Consider the following 22318-nt stretch of genomic DNA (forward strand, 5'->3'; position numbering starts at 1 on the left):
AGCATGGATAGACCTTCTAGACAGAAGTCAAAAATTGATCCATACAGTATATCCCTATGTGATACTCCACTTCAATCCTTTGAATTCTTAATACCAGGCCTCTTGGTTCAATCATGATTAGACGCTGGTTACTCTACCCTACGGGAAATCCCAGAAGTAATCAAACACAAAGATACATTTTAAATGTTCTAAGAACAACATCTCCTGCATACCTTCACCTCTGACACCATAGCTCTGGACAAAAAAATGGGGATTTTTATCATAGAGATTCTATCCAAAAGAGAGGCATTTCACTTCTTTATTCCTTGCTTCAGATAATACTCCAATAAAACAAACATCAGCGGTACTGAAATGGGAACGAGATTTAGATTCATATTCGGAACAATAAAAGGTCCCAAGCAATCAGATCCAGCCTAGGAGCTTCACACTGTGTATTACATTGGGGAAATGTTTATAAGATACGCTATAGATGGTACCTGACACCAGTTCGATCATCTAAAATCTAGAACACTCTCTGGCAGGCATGTACTGGCCATTGGGACTACAGGGAGTTTCCCGGTGGGCCGATGGCTCAGTGGGCCGATTTCAGTGACAGTGGACCGCTGCCTCCCTCCAGTCCTCTGTCCCCCCCGCAGTGCTCACCTCCTCTCCCTGGCTAGTTATGCAGCGCGCCTGAATACAGACATGATGCTCAGGAGTCAACACTTAGAAGCTCATCATACGATCTGGAAGGAGGGCGGCCTCACTTTCCTGCCTAATCTTGTTCCATTGGGGGGTGGGCACCAAACTGATTCTTTGCCCCAGGTGAAATAATGTCTAGCTTCCCCACTGGTACTGCCTATAAGAGAAATAATGTAGAACGGCTAATAGCTACTGGGGGAGGGGCTTGGGTGGCAAGCCGGCATGGGAGAGACCTGTCAAAGTGGGCCAGTCTGGGTGAAGTCCAGGGCCAAATTTTTGTCTCAGTCCAGCCCTGCTCTCTGGCGTAACTGTGGGCAACCTGGGAACTTGTTACATATACTCTGATAGGCTGTATTCACACCTATGCATTTTTAGTGCTTTTTGCATTTTGCAGATTTGCACTACAGAACAAGTTCCATAGGAAACCATGTTAAATGGGCTGTAGTGCAAATCTGCAAAATGCAAAAAGCACTAAAACTGCATAGGTGTGAATCCAGCCTTACTGCAAATCAATAACCAGCTTTTGGAAGTCTGTCTTCCAACTGATCTCATCTATTACAGGGATCATAACCCATCCCTCGCCAGCTTTGGCACTGCTAGGACTCTCCATAGGAAACTTCACTACTGACTTTATAACAGTAGTTCTGCATATTTTAATAGAAGCTAGATTGTCCATAATGTGTCAGTGGAAAAATGATATAGTGCCTACACTTACAGAAGTTGTCTCTAGGGTAAACTTACATAGCTCACGCGAATACTCTTATGCCAGCATCCACGGCAATAGGGATAGCTTCAACCGGAAATGGGAAGTATGAATTAAAACCTACAATTTAACCAATTTCTTTTGAGAAACTAGAATAAAATGGCAGGTAATTGAGCAGCAAGCAACCTATAAGTAGCAGGTGAGGACTAGTAGTTGATGGATACTACGGCTGTAGTACCATCGCTACTTGTTTTCTTCTCAACGTTATGTTCTTTGGTTACTCTTTTGTTTTATGTCTGATGTTCTCTATAAGGTCAAGATTTGTATCTCTAGGTAAGACTGATGACCTCTAAAAAAACAGGTTTATGTACAAGAGAGGCAAATATAATTCACATCTAGGTTATGACATTGATGAATATAAGGGTTAAAATTACTACGACTACTATTGCACGCAGCTTATGATTATTCACTAGGGATGAGCTGAACACCCCCCTGTTCGGTTCGCACCAGAACATGCGAACAGGCCAAAAATTTGTTCGAACACGCGAACACCATTAAAGTCTATGGGACTCGAACATGAATAATCAAAAGTGCTCATTTTAAAGGCTAATATGCAAGTTATTGTCATTAAAAGTGTTTGGGGACCTGGGTCCTGCCCCAGGGGACAAGGATCAATGCAAAAAAAGTTTTAAAAACGGCCGTTTTTTCATGAGCAGTGATTTTAATAATGCTTAAAGTCAAACAAAAAAGTGTAATATCCCTTTAAATTTCATACCTGGGGGGTGTCTATAGTATGCCTGTAAAGGGGCGCATGTTTCCTGTGTTTAGAACAGTCTGACAGAAAAATTACATTTCAAAGGAAAAAAAGTCATTTAAAACTACTTGCGGCTATTAATGAATTGCCGGTCTGACAATACACATAAAAGTTCATTGAAAAAAATGTCATGGGAATTCCCCACAGGGGAACCCCGAACCAAATTTTTTTTTTTAAATGGCGTGGGGGTCCCCCTAAATTCCATACCAAGGCTTCAGGTCTGGTATGGATATTAAGGGGAACCCCACACCAAAATTAAAAAAAAAAAAAAGTCGTGGGGGTCCCCCTCAAAATCCATACCAGACCTAAAGGGTTCCCCTAAAAGGCTTTAGGGTCCCCCCCAAAGCACCTTGTCCCCATGTTGATGGGGACAAGGGCCTCATCCCCACAAACCTTGCCCGGTGGTTGTGGGGGTCTGCGGGCGGGGGGCTTATCGGAATCTGGAAGCCCCCTTTAACAAAGGGGACCCCCCGATTCCGCCCCACCCTGTGTGAAATGGTAATGGGGTACAAAAGTACCCCTACCATTTCACAAAAAAAATGTCAAAAAAGTAAAAAATAACAAGAGACAGTTTTTGACAATTCCTTTATTTAAATGCTTCTGTCAGGGATCCACCAGCACCAGTCCAGGACACTTACGTTCGCCTATGCGTCGGCGCGCTTCCATTCGGACACAGCGTCAAGCTGCTGTGCATCAGCGCGGCGCTCGGGCGCGCGCGGGTGCGCGGCGCGGGTGCGCGCGCGTGTGCGCGCGTGCACGCGCGCGGGCGCGCGCGCGTTCGCGTTAGCGCCGGTTTGGCGCCATCTTAGCACATAAAAGTCCCCTGTTCCATGAGGACGTCGCTGCTTCGTCTCAGCTCTGTGAATCTGTTGACCCGTATCCTGATTGTCTGCTACCTGATCTTGACCCGGCTTGTTTGACCATCCAACCTGCTCCTATCCCGATCCGGCTTGTCTGACTACTCTTCTATCCGTATTTGCTTCCGTTGCCGAACCCTGCCTGTTTACCGACTCTGCCTAGTCTGCCGTTATTACCTGTGCCAGCTACCTGCCGACCCGGACTGTCTGACTCTGCTTGTGCCTACTGTTCACTTGCTGTTGCACCTTCAGCTTCAGCTTCAGTGATCTCTCCCTCCAGCGTGTCAAGCCTGCTGCCGCTCCAGTCTGCTCTCACCTGCAACTCAGCCATCCAGTGTGTCAAGCCTGCTGCCGTTCCAGTCTCCTCTCACCTGCAACCCAGTGAGTCAAGTTACTGCTATTCCAGTCTCCACTCACCTGCAGCTCGGCCATCCCAGGAGGGATCTCTGCCTCCACATCAGAGACTACACAGGCACTCCTACCCCACTGCGCTCAGGAGACCACTGTCCCCACTCCAGTGGCTCCTGAACCAGCGTTGTATGAGAGGTCTTCTCCTACAGTCAGGCTCTCCTACCAGGTACCTTACAGTACGAAGCAGCCATGACTGAGCCTGCAGGAGATACCTCTCCTTTGAAAGAGATATGCACCCACCTTGCGGCCCTCACTCAAGCCGTACAATCCCTTCAGGATAACTACAACAGATTGGAGGGACAAGTCCAGAACCTGGCAGGCCCTAACCCCTTGGCCTCCTCTTCAGCCGCAACCCCAGCACAGACGGCTTCTGGACCTTCTGTTGTAATGCTTCCACCTGAACCAAAGGTTCCTACTCCTGATAGATTCTCTGGAGACCGGTCCAAGTTCCGGGCCTTTCGCAACGCCTGCAAGCTCTTCTTTGCGTTACAGCCCCGAACCTTTTCACTGGAGGCCACCAAAGTGGGGTTTGTGATCTCCCTCCTACAAGGGGAACCTCAGATCTGGGCTCATCGGCTACTTGAGGGGGACTCCGTCCTAACCCAGTCTTTATCCTCTTTCTTTGAAGCCATGGCACAAATTTATGAGGACCCTCAACAGACTGCAACAGCTGAATCAGCACTGCTCACGCTCCAGCAAGGTCGCAGACCTGCGGAAGATTATGTCATGAACTTTAGACGTTGGAGTGCAGACACTCAGTGGAATGACGCGGCCCTGCGTCATCAGTTCCGCTTAGGTCTGTCTGAAGGTTTAAAGGACGAACTTGCCCGAGTGGGTGTACCAGACACTCTTGAAGCATTAATTAATCTGACTATCCAGATTGACCGGCGAATCCGGGAACGTCGTTCTGAACGATCCACTTTACAATCCCGCCCGATGTGGATGACAGCCAGAGCACCACTCCCGGCGGCACGCTACTTACCCCCATCCAGCTCTAATCCAGCTAATGCTATGCCCGATCCTGTGGAGCCTATGCAATTGGGACTGATGCGACCTGCCTTATCGCCTGAAGAACGGGCCCGGCGCCGGCAACTCAATCTGTGCCTCTACTGTGGTGGGACTGGGCACTATGTCCTGAACTGTCCAGTCAAATTAAGTAAGTGCCCATTCTCTGTGTATACCAGTCTTTCTGCTCTGTCTGCGAACTCTACCCACCTTGCCATTCCTCTGTCTTTACAGCTGCAAGAAGGGACAATAACGACCAACGCCATCATTGACTCTGGAGCATGCAGTTGCTTTATTGACTCAAACTTTGCCAGCCAGCATAACATTCCATTACAAACCAAGACCCATGGACTCGCTGTGTTTCTAGCTGATGGCTCCCGCATCAGATCGGGACAAGTAACCCAAGAAACCCTGCCTCTGCCTGCTTCTACTTCCTCCCTACACAAGGAACTGCTGGTTCTTGATGTCATCTCCTCCCCCATGTTTCCCATCATCCTGGGCATTCCTTGGCTGCAGGCCCACAACCCTTACATTCATTGGACATCTGGAGAAGTGAAATTCTCATCTTCTTACTGTCTTGAACACTGTGTAAAGGAAGATTCGGATTCTTCATCTACTCTACTTTGTCTAGACACCGACCAGAAACTCTGCCAGGTCATACCTAAACAATATCATGAATTCATCGATGTCTTTAGTAAAAAGGGGGCAGACTCTCTTCCACCTCATCGGCCCTACGATTGCCCCATTGATTTGCTGCCTGGATCCGAGATACCATTCGGACGCATTTTTCCTTTATCCGAGAAGGAACAGGAAGTACTAAAAACATATATAGATGAGAATCTGGCCAAAGGTTTTATACGTCACTCTACCTCCCCAGCTGGTGCCGGAATATTTTTTGTGACCAAAAAGGACAAGTCGCTCCGGCCGTGTATCGATTATCGTGAGCTAAACAAGATCACGGTCAAAAACCGGTATCCCCTACCCTTGATACCTGAACTTTTTCAAAAATTAAGGACTGCCGTCATCTTCACCAAGCTTGACCTAAGAGGGGCATATAATCTAGTCCGCATCCGGGCTGGACATGAGTGGAAGACAGCATTCCGAACCCGATTCGGGCATTATGAATACCGGGTCATGCCCTTTGGGCTCTGCAACGCCCCTGCAACTTTTCAACACCTGATTAACGACGTCCTCAGGGACTTTCTAGATGTGTTTGTAATTGCATACCTGGACGATATTTTGATTTTTTCGGAGTCCCGTGAATTGCATCAGGAACATGTCCGCAGGGTGTTGGGTCGTCTTCGCTTACACAGTCTGTACGCGAAAGCGGAGAAATGCGAGTTCGAACAACAGAGCATCCAATTCTTGGGGTTAATCATCTCCGCAACAGGCATCAAGATGGACCCACAAAAAGTGTCCGCTGTGCTGGACTGGCCGGTACCCTTGGACAAGAAAGGAGTTCAACGGTTTGTGGGGTTTGCAAACTTCTACAGGAAATTCATCAGGGGGTTCTCAGCCATAATTGCACCCATCACGCAATTAACCAAACAAAATATCCGTTTTTCCTGGAACCAACTTGCCCAAGATGCCTTCGAAAATCTCAAGAAGCTGTTTACTTCAGCACCTATCCTCAGTCATCCTGAACCATCCCTACCGTTTATTTTAGAGGTTGATGCCTCCGAGATTGCGGTAGGTGCGATTCTTTCACAGCGCAAAGGTAGCAAAGAGATAATGCATCCTGTAGGGTTCTTCTCCCGTAAACTCTCCCCCGCGGAGAAGAATTATGACGTCGGTGACCGTGAACTTCTCGCTATAAAAGCTGCTCTAGAAGAATGGAGGTACCTGTTGGAAGGGGCTATGCATCCAGTACTAATTTATACCGACCATAAAAACCTAGAGTACTTACGATCTGCCAAACGTCTGAAGCCTCGACAAGCCCGCTGGGCTCTGTTTTTCTCACGTTTCTCCTTCCACATCACGTACCGTCCAGGCTCTAAAAATATCAAACCAGACGCATTATCACGTATGCATGACAATCCTAAGGACTTATCCACTCCGGACACCATATTATCCTCAAACAGTTTTTTACTGCTGCAAAAAGATTTACTTTCCCTGATTAAGGAAGCATCCTCTGAATCAGCCAGGCCTACTGGAATTTCTTTAGTAAGTAGAGATGGTCTGTTCTGGAAAGGAAGCCAAATTTTTGTTCCTGAAAACATTCGGGTCAGGGTTTTAGCACTTCTCCACGACCACCCATTGGCAGGCCACTTTGGGGTCCGCAAGACCTTGGAACTAGTGCAGCGTACTTTCTGGTGGCCCAATCTGAAAGACTTTTGCGAAAAGTATGTCAGTTCCTGTCCCATCTGTATCCAGAATAAGTCGTCCAGGAATCGAGCTTGGGGCCTATTGAAACCATTGCCCGTACCCGACAGACCGTGGAAAATGATTTCTATGGACTTTATTGTGGAACTTCCATGTTCCGAAGGATGTTCAGCTATTTTTGTAGTTGTAGACCGTCTAACCAAGATGGCTCATTTTCTACCTTTAAGGGGAACCCCGTCTGCCTCCGAAACTGCTCGCATATTTATCAAGGAGATCATCAGACTTCATGGAGTACCGGCAAACATAGTTTCTGATAGAGGGGTTCAATTCACTTCACGTTTCTGGAGATCCCTGTGTGAAACCTTAAAAATTGAATTGGCTTTGTCCTCGGCATACCATCCTCAGACAAACGGTCAGACAGAGAGGACTAATCAGACCCTGGAACAATACATCAGATGCTTCACATCATTCACACAAGATGATTGGGTATCTCTATTACCCTTAGCGGAATTTGCCTATAACAATGCCAAACATTCTGCCACCGGTCAATCTCCCTTTTACGCCAATTATGGCTTTCACCTAACCTTTCTACCTGATTTCCTTTCAGAGTCTTCGGTTCCAGCAGTACAAAGTACGGTGGAGTTCCTCAGTCACAACAGCCGGTTGCTACAGGAAACGGTATCCAAGGCTCAGGCTGATGGTAAGAGAATCTTCGACCGGAAAAGAAGGGGGGAGCTGAACTTGCAAATTGGCGACCAGGTATGGCTTTCTACTGTTAACATCAAATTAGCATGTCCTTCCAAGAAGTTGGCACCTAGATTCATGGGACCTTTTCCAGTCAGAAGGAAAATCAATGAGGTATCTTATGAGTTGACGTTACCTGATTCATTTAAAATTCATCCAGTATTCCATGTATCTCTGCTTAAACCTGCTGTACCTGATCCCTTTCCTGCTAGGGGCACAAGACCCCCTGAACCTGTTGTAGTTGATGGCAGTGAGGAATTTGAGGTCGAGGCTATCCTCGATTGTAGAAGAAGGCAAGGGCAAAACCAGTTCTTAATCAAGTGGAAGGGCTACGGCCCAGAAAGTAACTCATGGGAACCGGACAGTAATGTGCATGCCAGGCGTCTAGTGCGCGCTTATTTTTCTACTCATCCTGAGAAGAAGAGGTTGTTGGGCATCCGGAGGCTGCCCCTTGGGGGGGGGCAATGTCAGGGATCCACCAGCACCAGTCCAGGACACTTACGTTCGCCTATGCGTCGGCGCGCTTCCATTCGGACACAGCGTCAAGCTGCTGTGCATCAGCGCGGCGCTCGGGCGCGCGCGGGTGCGCGGCGCGGGTGCGCGCGCGTGTGCGCGCGTGCACGCGCGCGGGCGCGCGCGCGTTCGCGTTAGCGCCGGTTTGGCGCCATCTTAGCACATAAAAGTCCCCTGTTCCATGAGGACGTCGCTGCTTCGTCTCAGCTCTGTGAATCTGTTGACCCGTATCCTGATTGTCTGCTACCTGATCTTGACCCGGCTTGTTTGACCATCCAACCTGCTCCTATCCCGATCCGGCTTGTCTGACTACTCTTCTATCCGTATTTGCTTCCGTTGCCGAACCCTGCCTGTTTACCGACTCTGCCTAGTCTGCCGTTATTACCTGTGCCAGCTACCTGCCGACCCGGACTGTCTGACTCTGCTTGTGCCTACTGTTCACTTGCTGTTGCACCTTCAGCTTCAGCTTCAGTGATCTCTCCCTCCAGCGTGTCAAGCCTGCTGCCGCTCCAGTCTGCTCTCACCTGCAACTCAGCCATCCAGTGTGTCAAGCCTGCTGCCGTTCCAGTCTCCTCTCACCTGCAACCCAGTGAGTCAAGTTACTGCTATTCCAGTCTCCACTCACCTGCAGCTCGGCCATCCCAGGAGGGATCTCTGCCTCCACATCAGAGACTACACAGGCACTCCTACCCCACTGCGCTCAGGAGACCACTGTCCCCACTCCAGTGGCTCCTGAACCAGCGTTGTATGAGAGGTCTTCTCCTACAGTCAGGCTCTCCTACCAGGTACCTTACAGCTTCTTCTTTCTTCTATCTTCTATCTTCTTTCTTCTATCTTCTATCTTCCTTCGGTTTCTTCCTCCATCTTCTTCTTTCTCTGGTTCTTCCTCCGATCCTCTGCTTCTTGCTTCGGTGTTCTTGTCCGGCATCTTCCTCTGTGGCGTATTCTTCCCTTCTTCATTCTTGGGCCGCTCTGGATCCATGATGGAAGGCTCCCACTGTGTGACGCTTCTCGTTTTTTGACGGTTCTTAAATAACGGAGGGCGGGGCCACCTGGTGACCCCGCCCCGCTCTGACGCACGGGGATTTGACGGGACTTCCCTATGGGTTTCCCTGTGATGTCAGAGGGGGCGGGATCACCCGTTATGTAACGGGTGACCCCGCCCCCTCTGACATCACGGGAAAAGCCTCAGGGAAGTCCTGTCAAGTGCTGTTTTTTCCAATGAACTTTTATGTGTATTGTCGGACCGACAATTCATTAATAGCCGCGAGTAGTTTTACATGACTTTTTTTCCTTCGAAATGTTTTGCTGTTGTTGTTTTGCATTTTGCTGTCAGACTGTTCTAAACACGGGAAACATGCACCCCTTTACAGGCATACTATAGACACCCCCCAGGTACGAAATTTAAAGGAATATTACACTTTTATTGTTTCACTTTAAGCATTATTAAAATCACTGCTCCTGAAAAAACTGCCATGTTTAAAACTCTTTTTGCATTGATCCATGTCCCCTGGGGCAGGACCCGGGTCCCCAAACACTTTTTATGACAATACCATGCATATAAGCCTTTAAAATTAGCACTTTTGATTTCTCCCATTTAAAGGGTGTTCCGTGGCTTTCGTATTTGCCGCGAACACCCCAAATTGTTCGCTGTTCGGCAAACTTGCGAACAGCCGATGTTCGAGTCGAACATGAGTTTGACTCGAACTCGAAGCTCATCCCTATTATTCACACATGATAAGATACCAAGGTGCAATGTGGAACAAAACCTGTAAGAAAACCAACTTGTTACTTAAGTCTGTATGTACATGATGCAACTATGTCAATTTTTGACCTTGTAACTTCAAAACCTATAAAAATATAAATGATAAATAATAAAAAACAAAGGGCCTGTTATGGATTGGGGGAACCACACACATTTTTTTTTTGCCAACTTTTTTTTATTGCCGGAAATGCATGTTTTTACATTCAGCTGTCAGTGGGGAAGCCCGTTGACAGCTGATGACTCATCGATTGCTAAGGACACAATGGCCGGCTTCCTGGCCCACTCCTAACAACCAGCTATACACAGTTTGTTAAAGAGAAAAAAAAGTGCAAAACGCATCAACCTCAACTGCATAGATGTGCACCTAGGGTAAAAGGGGGTACCCAATTATTTGTAACTAAGGCTGGTTGTTAAGGAATGGGGCCGGGAACCCTGCCTGATCATCATTAGCAACTGATGAGTCATCAGATGCCACTGGGTTACCCGTGACAGCTGAATAAAAAAAAAGTGCCGGTAAAAAAAAATAAAGAAAAAAACTTCATGGGGTCCATCCCCAGTCTATACCAGGCCCTTTGGGTTTGGTGTGGATTTTAAGGGGAACCCCACACCAAAATCTCCTCAAAAAAATCTTGTGTGGTCCCCCCCAAAATCCATACCAGACTCTTATCCAAGCATGCAGCCTGGGCAGGTCAGGAAAGGGGAGGGGACGAGCGAGCACCCCCCTGAACATTACCAGGTCACATACCCTTAACATGGAGAGATAGGTGCTTTGGGGCAGGGGGGCTCTGCCCCCACACCCTAAAGCATCTTGTCCCCATGTTGATGGGGACAAGGGCTTCTTCTCAACAACCCTGGGCTGTGGTTGTCAGGGTCTGTAGGAGGGGGGCTTATAAGAATCTGGAAGCCCCCTTTAACAAGGGGGCCCCAGATCTCGGCCCCCCTATGTGATTGGGTATCGGCTACATAGTACCCCTACCCATTCACCAAAAAAGTGCCAAAGTATTAACCACAAGAAACAGTTTTTAACAATTACTTTATTAAAAAATAGTGTCCTCGATGTAATCCATCGTCAATCATGATGCCTGACGAACCCGAAAAATAGAAAAAAGTAAAAACTCTCTGCATCCTGGGAGGCCTCCCACCGAATGTCTGCTCTGCGCCTTGACAGTTCTTATATAGGCAAGGGGTGGGGCCACCCAGCTACATCATCCGGTGGCACCAACCCCTTTTATCAAGGATATGCTTGGATAAGGGCCTGGTATGGACTGGGAGGGACCCAATGCCATTTTTTTCTTTATTTTTTCAATAGCCATGTGACGGCAATTGTAACCGCAAGTCATTTTAAATGGTATTTGACTTGATTTTTTCTTTAGAAATGTAATTTTTGCTGCAGCATGTTTTATACATGCTACAGATGCGCCACTTTACAGGTAGGTTAAGGGGACCCCCCGGGCACTATATTTAAGTTTATTGTTGCACTTTAAGCATAATTAAAATCACTGCTCCTGAAAAAATGATTGTTTAAAAAAAATGATGATACATGTCCCACAGGGCAGTACCCCATACCCCTTTTATGGCCAATTACTTGCATATAAGCCTTCAAAATGGACACTTTTAATTTTTCCTGTTCGGCTCCCATAGACTTCAATCTGGTTCACTGTTCGGGTTAGAATATTTCCCCTGTTTAAGAGTTCTGCTGCGAACCACACAGGGGGGTGTTTGCCCCTCCCTCATTATCTCTAGTTACCATATAATGATATATTGCATAGTCTTTCTCTGGGCATAGTGCCGGGGTACATCTCTCACTACATCACTTTCTGCAATCAGCCAGCAGATCTATCAGAACACGTTATAAAGCAATATTAAAGTGACACTAAAGGCTCGATTTTTATTTTTTGTTATTTTTTTTAAAAATAACAAACATGTCATACTTACCTCCACGTTTTCTGGGGTCCCCCGGTGGCTCTCCTAGCTCCTCCCCGTCTCAGATAACCCCCTTGGAGAAGCGCTCTCTGGGGGGTTACCTTGCGGGCGCGCTCCCGAGTCCTGCATTTGGCGCCCATAGCCGCCGAGTGCAGGACTCGGCCCCGCTCCCCCGGCACCAGCATCATTGGATTTGATTGACAGCAGTGCCAGCCAATGGCTACACTGCTATCAATCTATCCAATGAAGAGCCGAGAAGCCCGGGCAACAATCGAGCGTGGGATCGAGCGCAGGACTTTCGAGGGCTCAGGTAAGTAAACCGGGGGGCTGGGGGGCCGGTAATCATCAGATGTTTTTTCACCCTAATGCATAGGATGCATTAAGGTGAAAAAACATGAACCTTTACAACCCCTTTAAGGCGGAATGATAACAATCATAAAGGATGGACTGGTCAAGCAAAGATGGTAGGCAAGGGAAAAATTCTTATAAACGATTGAACTAATGGACTATTTAGGTAAGTTGTGCCTTTTTGTGAAATGGTGAAAATGGAAAGGTGCGCAAAACTGAATAAACACAATTTACTCTAAAAATCTGAGGTTATCGTTTTTCACTTACAGCTTTCAGAGTTTGTAAAAGATCCCCCAAACCAGAAATTTCCTAAAAGCACATGACCTGTAGAATCAAAAAAAGTGCTGCTGATTTTTTAGGCCCGCAATAGTTGTGCAAATGTTTATCAGATCGCTATTTTAACTAAAAATAGACAAAAATCAATATTAGTGAACATAACATAACTTACACAATTCCTGCTAAATTCCTACTAAGGCCTCATTCACATGGGGCATACTAAAGTGTATGTCCATGGAGGGCCGTGTTTCTGAGCATGGGGATGTCCAGGTGTTAAGTGCGTCCCACCAGCCAGTCTCATTCATCTCAATTGGGATGCAGCGGCTGCAAAGGCACAGGCACTGCTCCCAACCTGACACCCGCGTTGGGGTGGGGGCACGACTCCAAATGTAGACAGTGTGAGCTCAGGGACATGAACCTGGACCCACATGGCTGTCAAATTGGGAGCAGCGGCTGTCCCTGTGCAGGTGCTACATCTGAATTGACATCAATGGGACTGGCTGCACAGGGATGCACGGAACACCTGGGCCTACCCGTGTGGGTGAACACGGCCTCACAGGGGTGTACACTGTAGTATGCTCCATGTGAAAGAGGCCTTGCTATGTATTATTCAGTTTTATTGTTATTTTATACATTTTTTGGGGGCATTTTTTGAAAAATATCCCTTTCTCTGCAGCCTCATTTGCACTGCATATGAATGAATAGAGGTCTCCATTCTGACACTTATCTCCCACCCCAGCAGCAGCTGCAGCCAGCGGGAGGGGGGAGGAGGGAAAGCCAGCCAGCAGCACTGCCGGGAAGTATGTTTGATTATTCTCTGTGGCTCCCCTGCAGCTCCTAAAGGCGGGGATAGGGCAGAGGAGGGAAGATGGCTGCAGTGAAGCCACAGATAATCGGTGTTGCGGGCGGGCCCGTGGGATTCGCACAGGGGGGGTTATAAGGTGAATGGTGCTGCAGGATCGGTGTAGCAGAAGGGGGAAATAAAAGTGGTGGGGGGGGGCTTCAGGTTAGCTGATTGCACTGGGAAAGCAGGGGGAGAAATGACAGTGAAGTGGCGGTGGCAGCGGAGGAGGGGCACATGTTAGGTAAATAATGCTGATCATCTGCTAAACAGTTGTGCTATAACTCCTGGTCAATAGCAGATGGAGTAATGTCAGGTCCATACGGTGTATGGACCTGGCCAGATGAAAGCGGTGCTGTATGTCCATAAGTTGTACGGACCTGGCAGTGAAAGGGTTGATACACAGAATCAGTTCTTATCCCTTTAAATTAAACCCGTGATATGATAATATGATCAACTCAGATAAAGTCACATTAAAGTCCACTGTGCACCAAATCCAGAAATATCTTCATATAAAGTGTGTAAAGATCCTTCACCACCAACATACATCTGTGCTCCTCACCATGTCATCACACCCCTTATCACATGGAGGTCTATGGGTGCTTCATATCCCACATGGACAACTCAGGACCACCGGCTCCAGATCCATGTCTCCACACTCCATGTCATATGCCCAGTAGACCATGAGATTAGAAGGGAAGGAAAGTGCACATAGCGTAATGCTGCATAAAATCTCCACTTTATTATATAGAAAATATACTCACATCACATGGATATCACCGACACGTATCGGGAATAGCAGCACAGTGCGCATGCACAATACGTGATGACATGAGACAGCGTGTCCCACGGGTGATATTCATGTGAGTATATTTGCGATATATTGAGCACGATATTGTTCTATTGCTTTATAACATTTTAAAGTGGTATATTTTATTTAAAGAGACAGCGCCTTAGAGGTTTGTTATATAGTTTGTGTAAATATCTGCTTGTGGGTATTTTTGTGGGCAGTGGTCAGAGTAGATTTGGGTTTATATTTAATTATTCTCTCTATTTAAGCTGTGCTCATACATCCATTTCCTGAGTAATTAATTTTCACAACTTGACCAAGGGCTCAGTTTCCAAGCTCCTGTGTTCCCGGGTTTCAGTGTGCCCAGTGTATCCCGTGTCTTCCTGTGACTCTGTGGTGCCCAGAGCCCCCCATGACTCCCATGTCACTCCCTCCTAGCTGAGCTCTCTGTTTCCCTCATTTTCCCATCCTCTCAGTGATTGTACCCCGTGCTCCCCCTCCTGTGCTTCTAGTGTCTGTCTGTGTTCCTCTGATTCCAGCACCTGTGACCCCTGAGCACTCCTCTGCCTCCAATGAACTCTTACACTCAAATACCACTATTGTCCCTGAACTCTGTGTGTCTCCAGTGATGTCTGTCTTCAGGGAACCCTTGTACTCATTTGTCTCCAGTGACTCCTGTGCACTCTATTGCCCTCTGCACTCTTGTTTCTTTTTGAAAGCCTTACACTTCTGTGACCCCAGTTTCTCCAACAACCTCTGCACCTCTGTGGCTCCAGTAACTCTTTGTCTTCAGTGATCTCAGAGTCTCCAGTGATTCCCAGGTGCATTCTGTGTTACCCAGTGGCCTCTGAGCTTCCTTCCTCACCCTGTGACCCCGAGCATCCAGTGTATACTGGTCACCTGTTTCTTAAGGCCACAACAAGGGTGACATTCTTCAGCAAAGCCTATCTCCTCTTTGTGGGGTGCACCGGTGAATATCAGATGGCTCCTTAGATTCTGTACCTTGGCCCTCCTTAGGACTTAAACCTCCATCACACATACAGACTGCACTGAAGGGCCACAATTCCACTAGTTTGTGACATGCACACTGTTTTAGTGAGACAGGAAACTGTCACATTGTAGTAATAGCATTGATAAACGTATCAATATCTGCTGTCTCCGGAGGTTCAATTTAGTTCAGCATTAGTAAAATTCAGTCTGCACCTGGGTTAGGGTGGAACCAACAGGTCATCTCTAATAGCAATGTACCCATCTATAGGACACATCAATGTATAAACCGAGAGCAGGCTCACCAGCTCCACCAACCCCTCAGAAGCCCAGACCTGGCCTATATCTACAGTGACCTGTTTTCTATACATAGACAGAGAGAGAACTAAAATAATGAGCATGGAGGAGCTCAGCTATGAGGAAACATTTATGTAAAGGTGATTTTTTGGTTGTTTTGGATAGAGTAGAGAAGGATTAGACCCTTTCTCAGATTTCTATTGCTGTCTGTGTTCCCACCGGGGAGATTCATTCTCTCTATTATTTCCTATCTTTAACATGGGAATTCTGTTCAATTGGAAAAATCTTGTAGATCTAGAAAACAAACATAGAAGAGGAAGTCAGCTAAAGACCCACCAACATTCAACAGGAAATTCTGTTCAGGTGCTCCACTTCCTCTTGAGATATTTTACAGTTAGCTTGGCTCTTATCCCTTCTTCAACTGAAGCCCCGATTTTACTTTATATCATATGTAGGAACACAGGGGGGTGTTCATTTTATGTATGTGGGTGTTATACTTTGTACTGGCTTTATGGGCTATGATGGTGTTGTCTATGGATTTAGTACCATGTTTACAGTGATGGGAGAAATGTTAAAGGGATATTGAGTTGTTTCTATTCTGCATAAACAGAGATGCCAGTTTGTTATCTCATAGTTATACATAGAGACGTTTGTTACGTTTGGTAACCACTTGTTTTCTGTACCACACTGACTCTTGTACTGCTGTCTTCATACCCCAGCTTGCCTCATCTGACCCAAATGGCAACTATGTATGCCGGTTACTTGCATTACACCTCTTTATCAACTTCAGACCAAGCAAAGACAAGGTTTCACCACTTTTTACTTGAGAAACTCGAGCACTACAAATGACAGTAACACAGTTATTCCCAACCTAAGCCCTAACTCAGGCTTTGTAGCTGCCCCAGCATACCTGCCCAGGAAAAATCTATAATGGCAGATCTGCAGAGCTGGTATCCTTGGGTGAACTGTGGATCTCAGCGGTTCCATACATTGTAGAAGGCTCTCTATCCTCAGGTGCTCTGGGCTATCTGTAAAATGAACAGACAAACTCCGGCAACTGCAACATGTCTTAGGCCAAGAAAGACCCGGGAAGCATTTGAAATCTAACTTCCCCGGCTGGGGCAGCATCAAACTTAACCTGCTTACACCTCTATCCAAAATTCTTCTTTTCAAGATCCCAGCTTCCCTTTCAAATTCTATGAGACATTTCTGTGAGTTTTTAAGTATTGCTCCACAGGGATGCCTTCTTTTAGGAGTCTGGGATGAGAACCTTTGTGGTATGAGGAGCCTGCAGTGAGGGTTGTGTTTCTCCTTTTGTTACCAAAGTCCAAAAAGTTTAATGCTGGCTTGCTACAAATGAGGAGCCTGGGATGAGAACTCTGTGCACACTGTAGACTTCCTATACTGTCTTGTGACAACTTCCTTTCCTTTTGTTACCACTATTTAGAACTCCAAGAAGTTTACCACCAGTTTGTTACATTTATATTTAAACTTCAAATTCAGATCATTTTATGACTTAACAAAATCATTAAATTCACTGGCATGTCTGATCCAAAAGGGAAAAAAAATGTTGTCTATGTACCTGTGCCAAAAAAGTAATTGGACAGTAATATACATAGACATACATGTATCCCCATCATTTGGCATTTACACATCATTGTGTTCTTTTTTTTTAAGAATTCAACAAGGAATTCATCTAGAGAAAATTGTTGGGACTTTGTACACAGGTCTCCATCCCTAATTAATTGAAAAGGAAAGTAAAATGGGAAAAGGAAGGGGTAATGGGACTTTATATGAAACACAACACTAGGGTAGGATGGATCAATCAATAAGGGTAAATATAGTATTTATTAATAACACAATTGAGCACAGTGCAATAGATAACATTCATTTTAAATCAATAGATATGGTACAGAGTAAGGTAAAACATGATTGGCAAATCACATAATAATAAATAAAATTGCATAATATACATAGTTGCACATGATAAACGATGAAACCAACAGTATACCCAATATATGTAAAAACATGATAGGTATTAATTAATTGATGATTCAAACAAATAAAACCCATAGTAAACACATGATTACTGTGACACATCATCAAATATGAAAACTTAATGCGTTTCATGGATTGTCTCCACTCATCAGGAGCAGCTATGCACTGGGAGTACCTATAATGGATAGTAGATTCATTATCAATGGTAATTAATTAGAACAGGGAAGAGAGGGAGCGAAAACCTATGTTCAGCATCCGCGTCCGTGTCGAGCTTTCATATTTGATGCTATGTCATAGTAATCAGGTGTTTACTATGGGTTTTATTTGTTTGAATCATTAAATAATACCTATCATGTTTTTACATATATTGGGTATACTGTTGGTTTCATCGTTTATCATGTGCAACTATGTATATTATGCAATTTTATTTATTATTATGTGATTTGCCAATCATGTTTTACCTTACTCTGTACCATATCTATTGATTTAAAATGAATGTTATCTATTGCACTGTGCTCAATTGTGTTATTAATAAATACTATATTTACCCTTATTGATTGATCCATCCTACCCTAGTGTTGTGTTTCATATAAAGTCCCATTACCCCTTCCTTTTCCCATTTTACTTTCCTTTTCAATTAATTAGGGATGGAGACCTGTGTACAAAGTCCCAACAATTTTCTCTAGATGAATTCCTTGTTGAATTCTTAAAAAAAAAGAACACAATGAAGGTGTAAATGCCAAATGATGGGGATACATGTATGTCTATGTATATTACTGTCCAATTACTTTTTTTGGCACAGGTACATAGACAACATTTTTTTTTTCCCTTTTGGATCAGACATGCCAGTGAATTTAATGATTTTGTGTCATTAGATGATCTGAATTTGAAGTTTAATATTTTATTTATTATTATGTGATTTACCAATCATGTTGTACCTTACTCTGTACCATATCTATTGATTTAATATGAATGTTATCTATATTGCACTCTGCTCAATTATGTTATTAATAAATACTATATTTACCCTTATTGATTGATTCATCCTACCCTAGTGTTGTGTTTCATATAAAGTCCCATTACCCCTTCCTTTTCCCATTTCCCTTCCTTTTCAAGGAATTCATCTAGTAAGTCACACTGGGGCACTCATCTCATCCAGTGCAAGAAGCCTATCTGATAAAAACAAACAGTAGCTTCACTAAATACCCACAATGCCAATTCACAGGTCTGAAAAACCATGACTCTGATGTATCCTACATTTTACTGGGGATAGAAATGCAGCACAATTCTTCATAGGACCATAAAATGAGATCCTCCTGCAGAAAATTGTAATAAGCGGTCCATTATACCAGACAACAGGCATAGTAGAAGTAATATAATGCCTTATAAAAATATTTAAAAATGTACATTTCTTAAAATATTAATGAATATACAATTTAATATTTAATAATGAAAATTACCAAAGAGGAAACAGCTTCAGTGTAGCCATATTTATAGATGTCAGGCTTTTAGTTTTACCTACTGTTTTCTATCTCCTTTTAGGTGGCGTGATTAACCACATTTTTGGTCAAGGCGGTCTTCATGTGCATAACTGGGTCACCCTGGTGATGAGCCATATGGGTGTTCTGACTGAAAGGCTTTACTAGAGATTACTGGAGGATTCACACAGGAGACAAGCCAGATCAGTATTCGAAATGTCATAAATGTTTTGGATCCTCTTCAACATTCATACAGATTTTCAGTGTTCTTGAAGTGACAAAGCCTCTAGAAAAAAGTCAGATAATATCAGATACAGGATGGTTGGCACCGGAGAGAGGCCATTTTCATGTTCTTATTGCAAAAAAACTTTTGCAGGAGAGCGAAATCTTATCAACCACCAGCAATTCCACAAAGGAGAGAAGTCATTTCAATGCTCTGAATGCAGCAAAGTTTTTCCATGGAAAGTAAAACTTATTAAACACCAGATGACTCACACTGAAGAGAAGCCATATCAATGTTCTGAGTGTGACAAAGCTTTTAGAGTGAAGAAAATTCTTACCATACACCAGATGATTCACACTGGAGAGAAGCCATTTCAATGTTCTGAATGTGACAAAGCTTTTTCATCAAAGTCAAATCTTATCAGCCACCAGGTGACTCACACTGGAGAGAAGCCATACCAGTGTTCTAAATGTGACAAAGCTTTTACAGTAAAGACAAGCCTTATCACGCACCAGAGAAGTCACACTGGAGAGAAGCCATATCAGTGTTCTGAATGTGACAAAACTTTTGCATCAAAGTCACCATTTATCATCCACCAGATGATTCACACTGGAGAGAAGCCATATCAATGTTCTGAATGTGACAAAGCTTTTAAAACCAAAAGTGAGCTTGTTCTGCATCAGAGGTTCCACACTGGAGAGAAGCCGTATCAGTGTTCTGAATGTGACAAAGCATTTGCATGGAAGTCAAATTTTATCAGCCACCAGATGACTCACACTGGAGAGAAGCCATATCAATGTTCTGAATGTGACAAAGCATTTGCATCAAAGTCGAATTTTATCAGCCACCAGATGAATCACACTGAAGAGAAGCCATATCAGTGTTCTGAATGTGACAAAACTTTTGCATCAAAGTCACAACTTATCATCCACCAGATGATTCACACTGGAGAGAAGCCATATCAATGTTCTGAATGTGACAAAGCTTTTAAAACCAAAAGTGAGCTTGTTCTGCATCAGAGGTTCCACACTGGAGAGAAGCCGTATCAGTGTTCTGAATGTGACAAAGCATTTGCATGGAAGTCACATTTTATCAGCCACCAGATGACTCACACTGGAGAGAAGCCATATCAATGTTCTGAATGTGACAAAGCATTTGCATCAAAGTCGAATTTTATCAGCCACCAGATGAATCACACTGAAGAGAAGCCATATCAGTGTTCTGAGTGTGACAAAGCTTTTAAAACCAAAAGAAAACTTGTTCTGCATCAGAGGTTTCACACTGAAGAGAAGCCATATCGATGTTCTGAATGTGACAAAGCATTTGCATCAAAGTCGAATTTTATCAGCCACCAAATGAATCACACTGAAGAGAAGCCATATCAGTGTTCTGAGTGTGACAAAGCTTTTAAAACCAAAAGAAAACTTGTTCTGCATCAGAGGTTTCACACTGAAGAGAATGCATCAAAGTCAAATTTTATCAGACACCAGATAATTCACACTGAAGAGAAGCCATATCAATGTTCTGAATGTGACAAAGCATTTGCATCAAAGTCGAATTTTATCAGCCACCAGATGAATCACACTGAAGAGAAGCCATATCAGTGTTCTGAGTGTGACAAAGCTTTTAAAACCAAAAGAGAACTTGTTCTGCATCAGAGGTTTCACACTGAAGAGAAGCGGTATCAGTGTTCTGAATGTGACAAAACTTTTGCATCAAAGTCACATCTTATCAGCCACCAGATGAGTCACACTGAAGAGAAGCCATATCAATGTTCTGAATGTGACAAAGCATTTGCATCAAAGTCGAATTATATCTGCCACCAGATGACTCACACTGGAGAGAAGCCATATCAGTGTTCTGAATGTGACAAAGCTTTTACATGGAAGTCAAATCTTATCACACACCAGAAGATTCATCACCAATAACTGAAATGTGTTTCTCATCTTTCGCTTGTTTATTGAGCTTTACCTGAACATACAGAAACAAACAGAAGGCATGTCTAAATGCAGAAACACCAATACTTTAATAGCCAAATGATTAAAAACACTTACTAGGGGGGCATGGCCTATGCATGGCGCTGAACAGACGTGTGTGAGAAGAGCTCCATCTAGTCATCAGCCTAAAAGCTCCTAGTAATGCCTTCTAAAGCACTCAGATCATGCCCAACACTTAGCAAATGATCCGGGAAGCCTTCACCTTCACATCAGGCTGCTGTCAGATCCATAAAGCTATTCCTTGCCGTGGAGAGAGACAGTCCCAGCACTCGGAGCGGACAGGCCAGAGCTGCGAGGTTGATTATATCGCCATCCTCACACGCCGCCTCCGTCTGTGAAAGCTCCCCTGCCTCCTCCTGCTGCTCGGAGCTGATGGATGATCCTGGATCCACCGCAGGCTCCGAGATGTCCTCACTGGTGGGAGAAATAAAGAATGGCGGGCATATTCCGTAGCATGGAGAAATCTATCAAAAAAGATATTTCTGCGGTAAGGGCTGATATGTCACATCTTCTAGTCAGACTCGAGGAGACAGAGCAGAGCCAAGACTCACACGCGGTGGCCATTAAAGAATTGCAGGACACTGTTACTCAGCTTACATTTGCTCACAGGGCCTCATTATATAAACTCAAAGATCTCAAGAACTGCAGCCTCAGAAATAACTTACGCATCCGCGGCCTGCCTGAGGCAACTAGGGACAATGACTTGGAACCCTCGGTCTGAGGCATCCTCAACACCATTTTGGGAAACCCTGCAACCGCGGCTTTGAGATTTGATCGGATTCATCGGGCTCTGAGGCCACGCAATGTCACATCTGACCAGCCCAGAGATGTAATTTGCTGCCTTCACTACTTTGAAGACAAAAATACGATCATGACCAAGCTACGCAGCACTCCTAACATTGACATTGATGGGGTGATTCCCAATATCTACCCTGATATTGCTAAGGAAACCCTTGACCACCGCCGAGTACTAAAACTTCTTCTTGAACACCTGAGGGGAGACGGGATTACTTACAGATGGGGCTTCCCAGCGAGCCTAATAGCTAACAAAAATGGCCGCTCCTACATGCTCCGGTTCCCTGAAGAACTTCCTTCCTTACTGCATGATCTGAACCTACAATCCATGGAGCTCCCGGGGTGGCAAAACCCCATACCTGCTTTTTTTGGCTCCCCAGGCATCCCAGTGGCAGAAAACTCCTTCCAAGCAGAAGCACGCTTCCATTCCAGGCTCCTCTCAGAAAAATGGGTGAGATCCACATATACTCACATCTAATTTTTTTCTTCTCCTCTACACCCTGTTTTGCAATGACTGTAGCTCTAACCCCAGTTTCATCTTAATCCATAT

General features: G+C 44.9%; 1 protein-coding gene across 1 annotated transcript in view; it reads left to right on the plus strand.

Annotated features, from left to right (window-relative positions):
* Positions 1–22318, plus strand: part of LOC141126582 (uncharacterized) — a 77328-nt gene that overhangs the window by 19042 nt on the left and 35968 nt on the right. Inside the window, exon 2 of the mRNA XM_073612501.1 lies at positions 18818–22219. Within this exon, the coding sequence (XP_073468602.1) occupies positions 19072–20904 (1833 nt within the window). The 5' untranslated portion in view covers positions 18818–19071 and the 3' untranslated portion in view covers positions 20905–22219. The remainder of the gene's footprint in view (positions 1–18817; positions 22220–22318) is intronic.

This window comes from Aquarana catesbeiana, linkage group LG02 (assembly GCF_042186555.1).
Source record: "Aquarana catesbeiana isolate 2022-GZ linkage group LG02, ASM4218655v1, whole genome shotgun sequence".
In the NCBI taxonomy this organism is placed as follows: domain Eukaryota; kingdom Metazoa; phylum Chordata; class Amphibia; order Anura; family Ranidae; genus Aquarana; species Aquarana catesbeiana.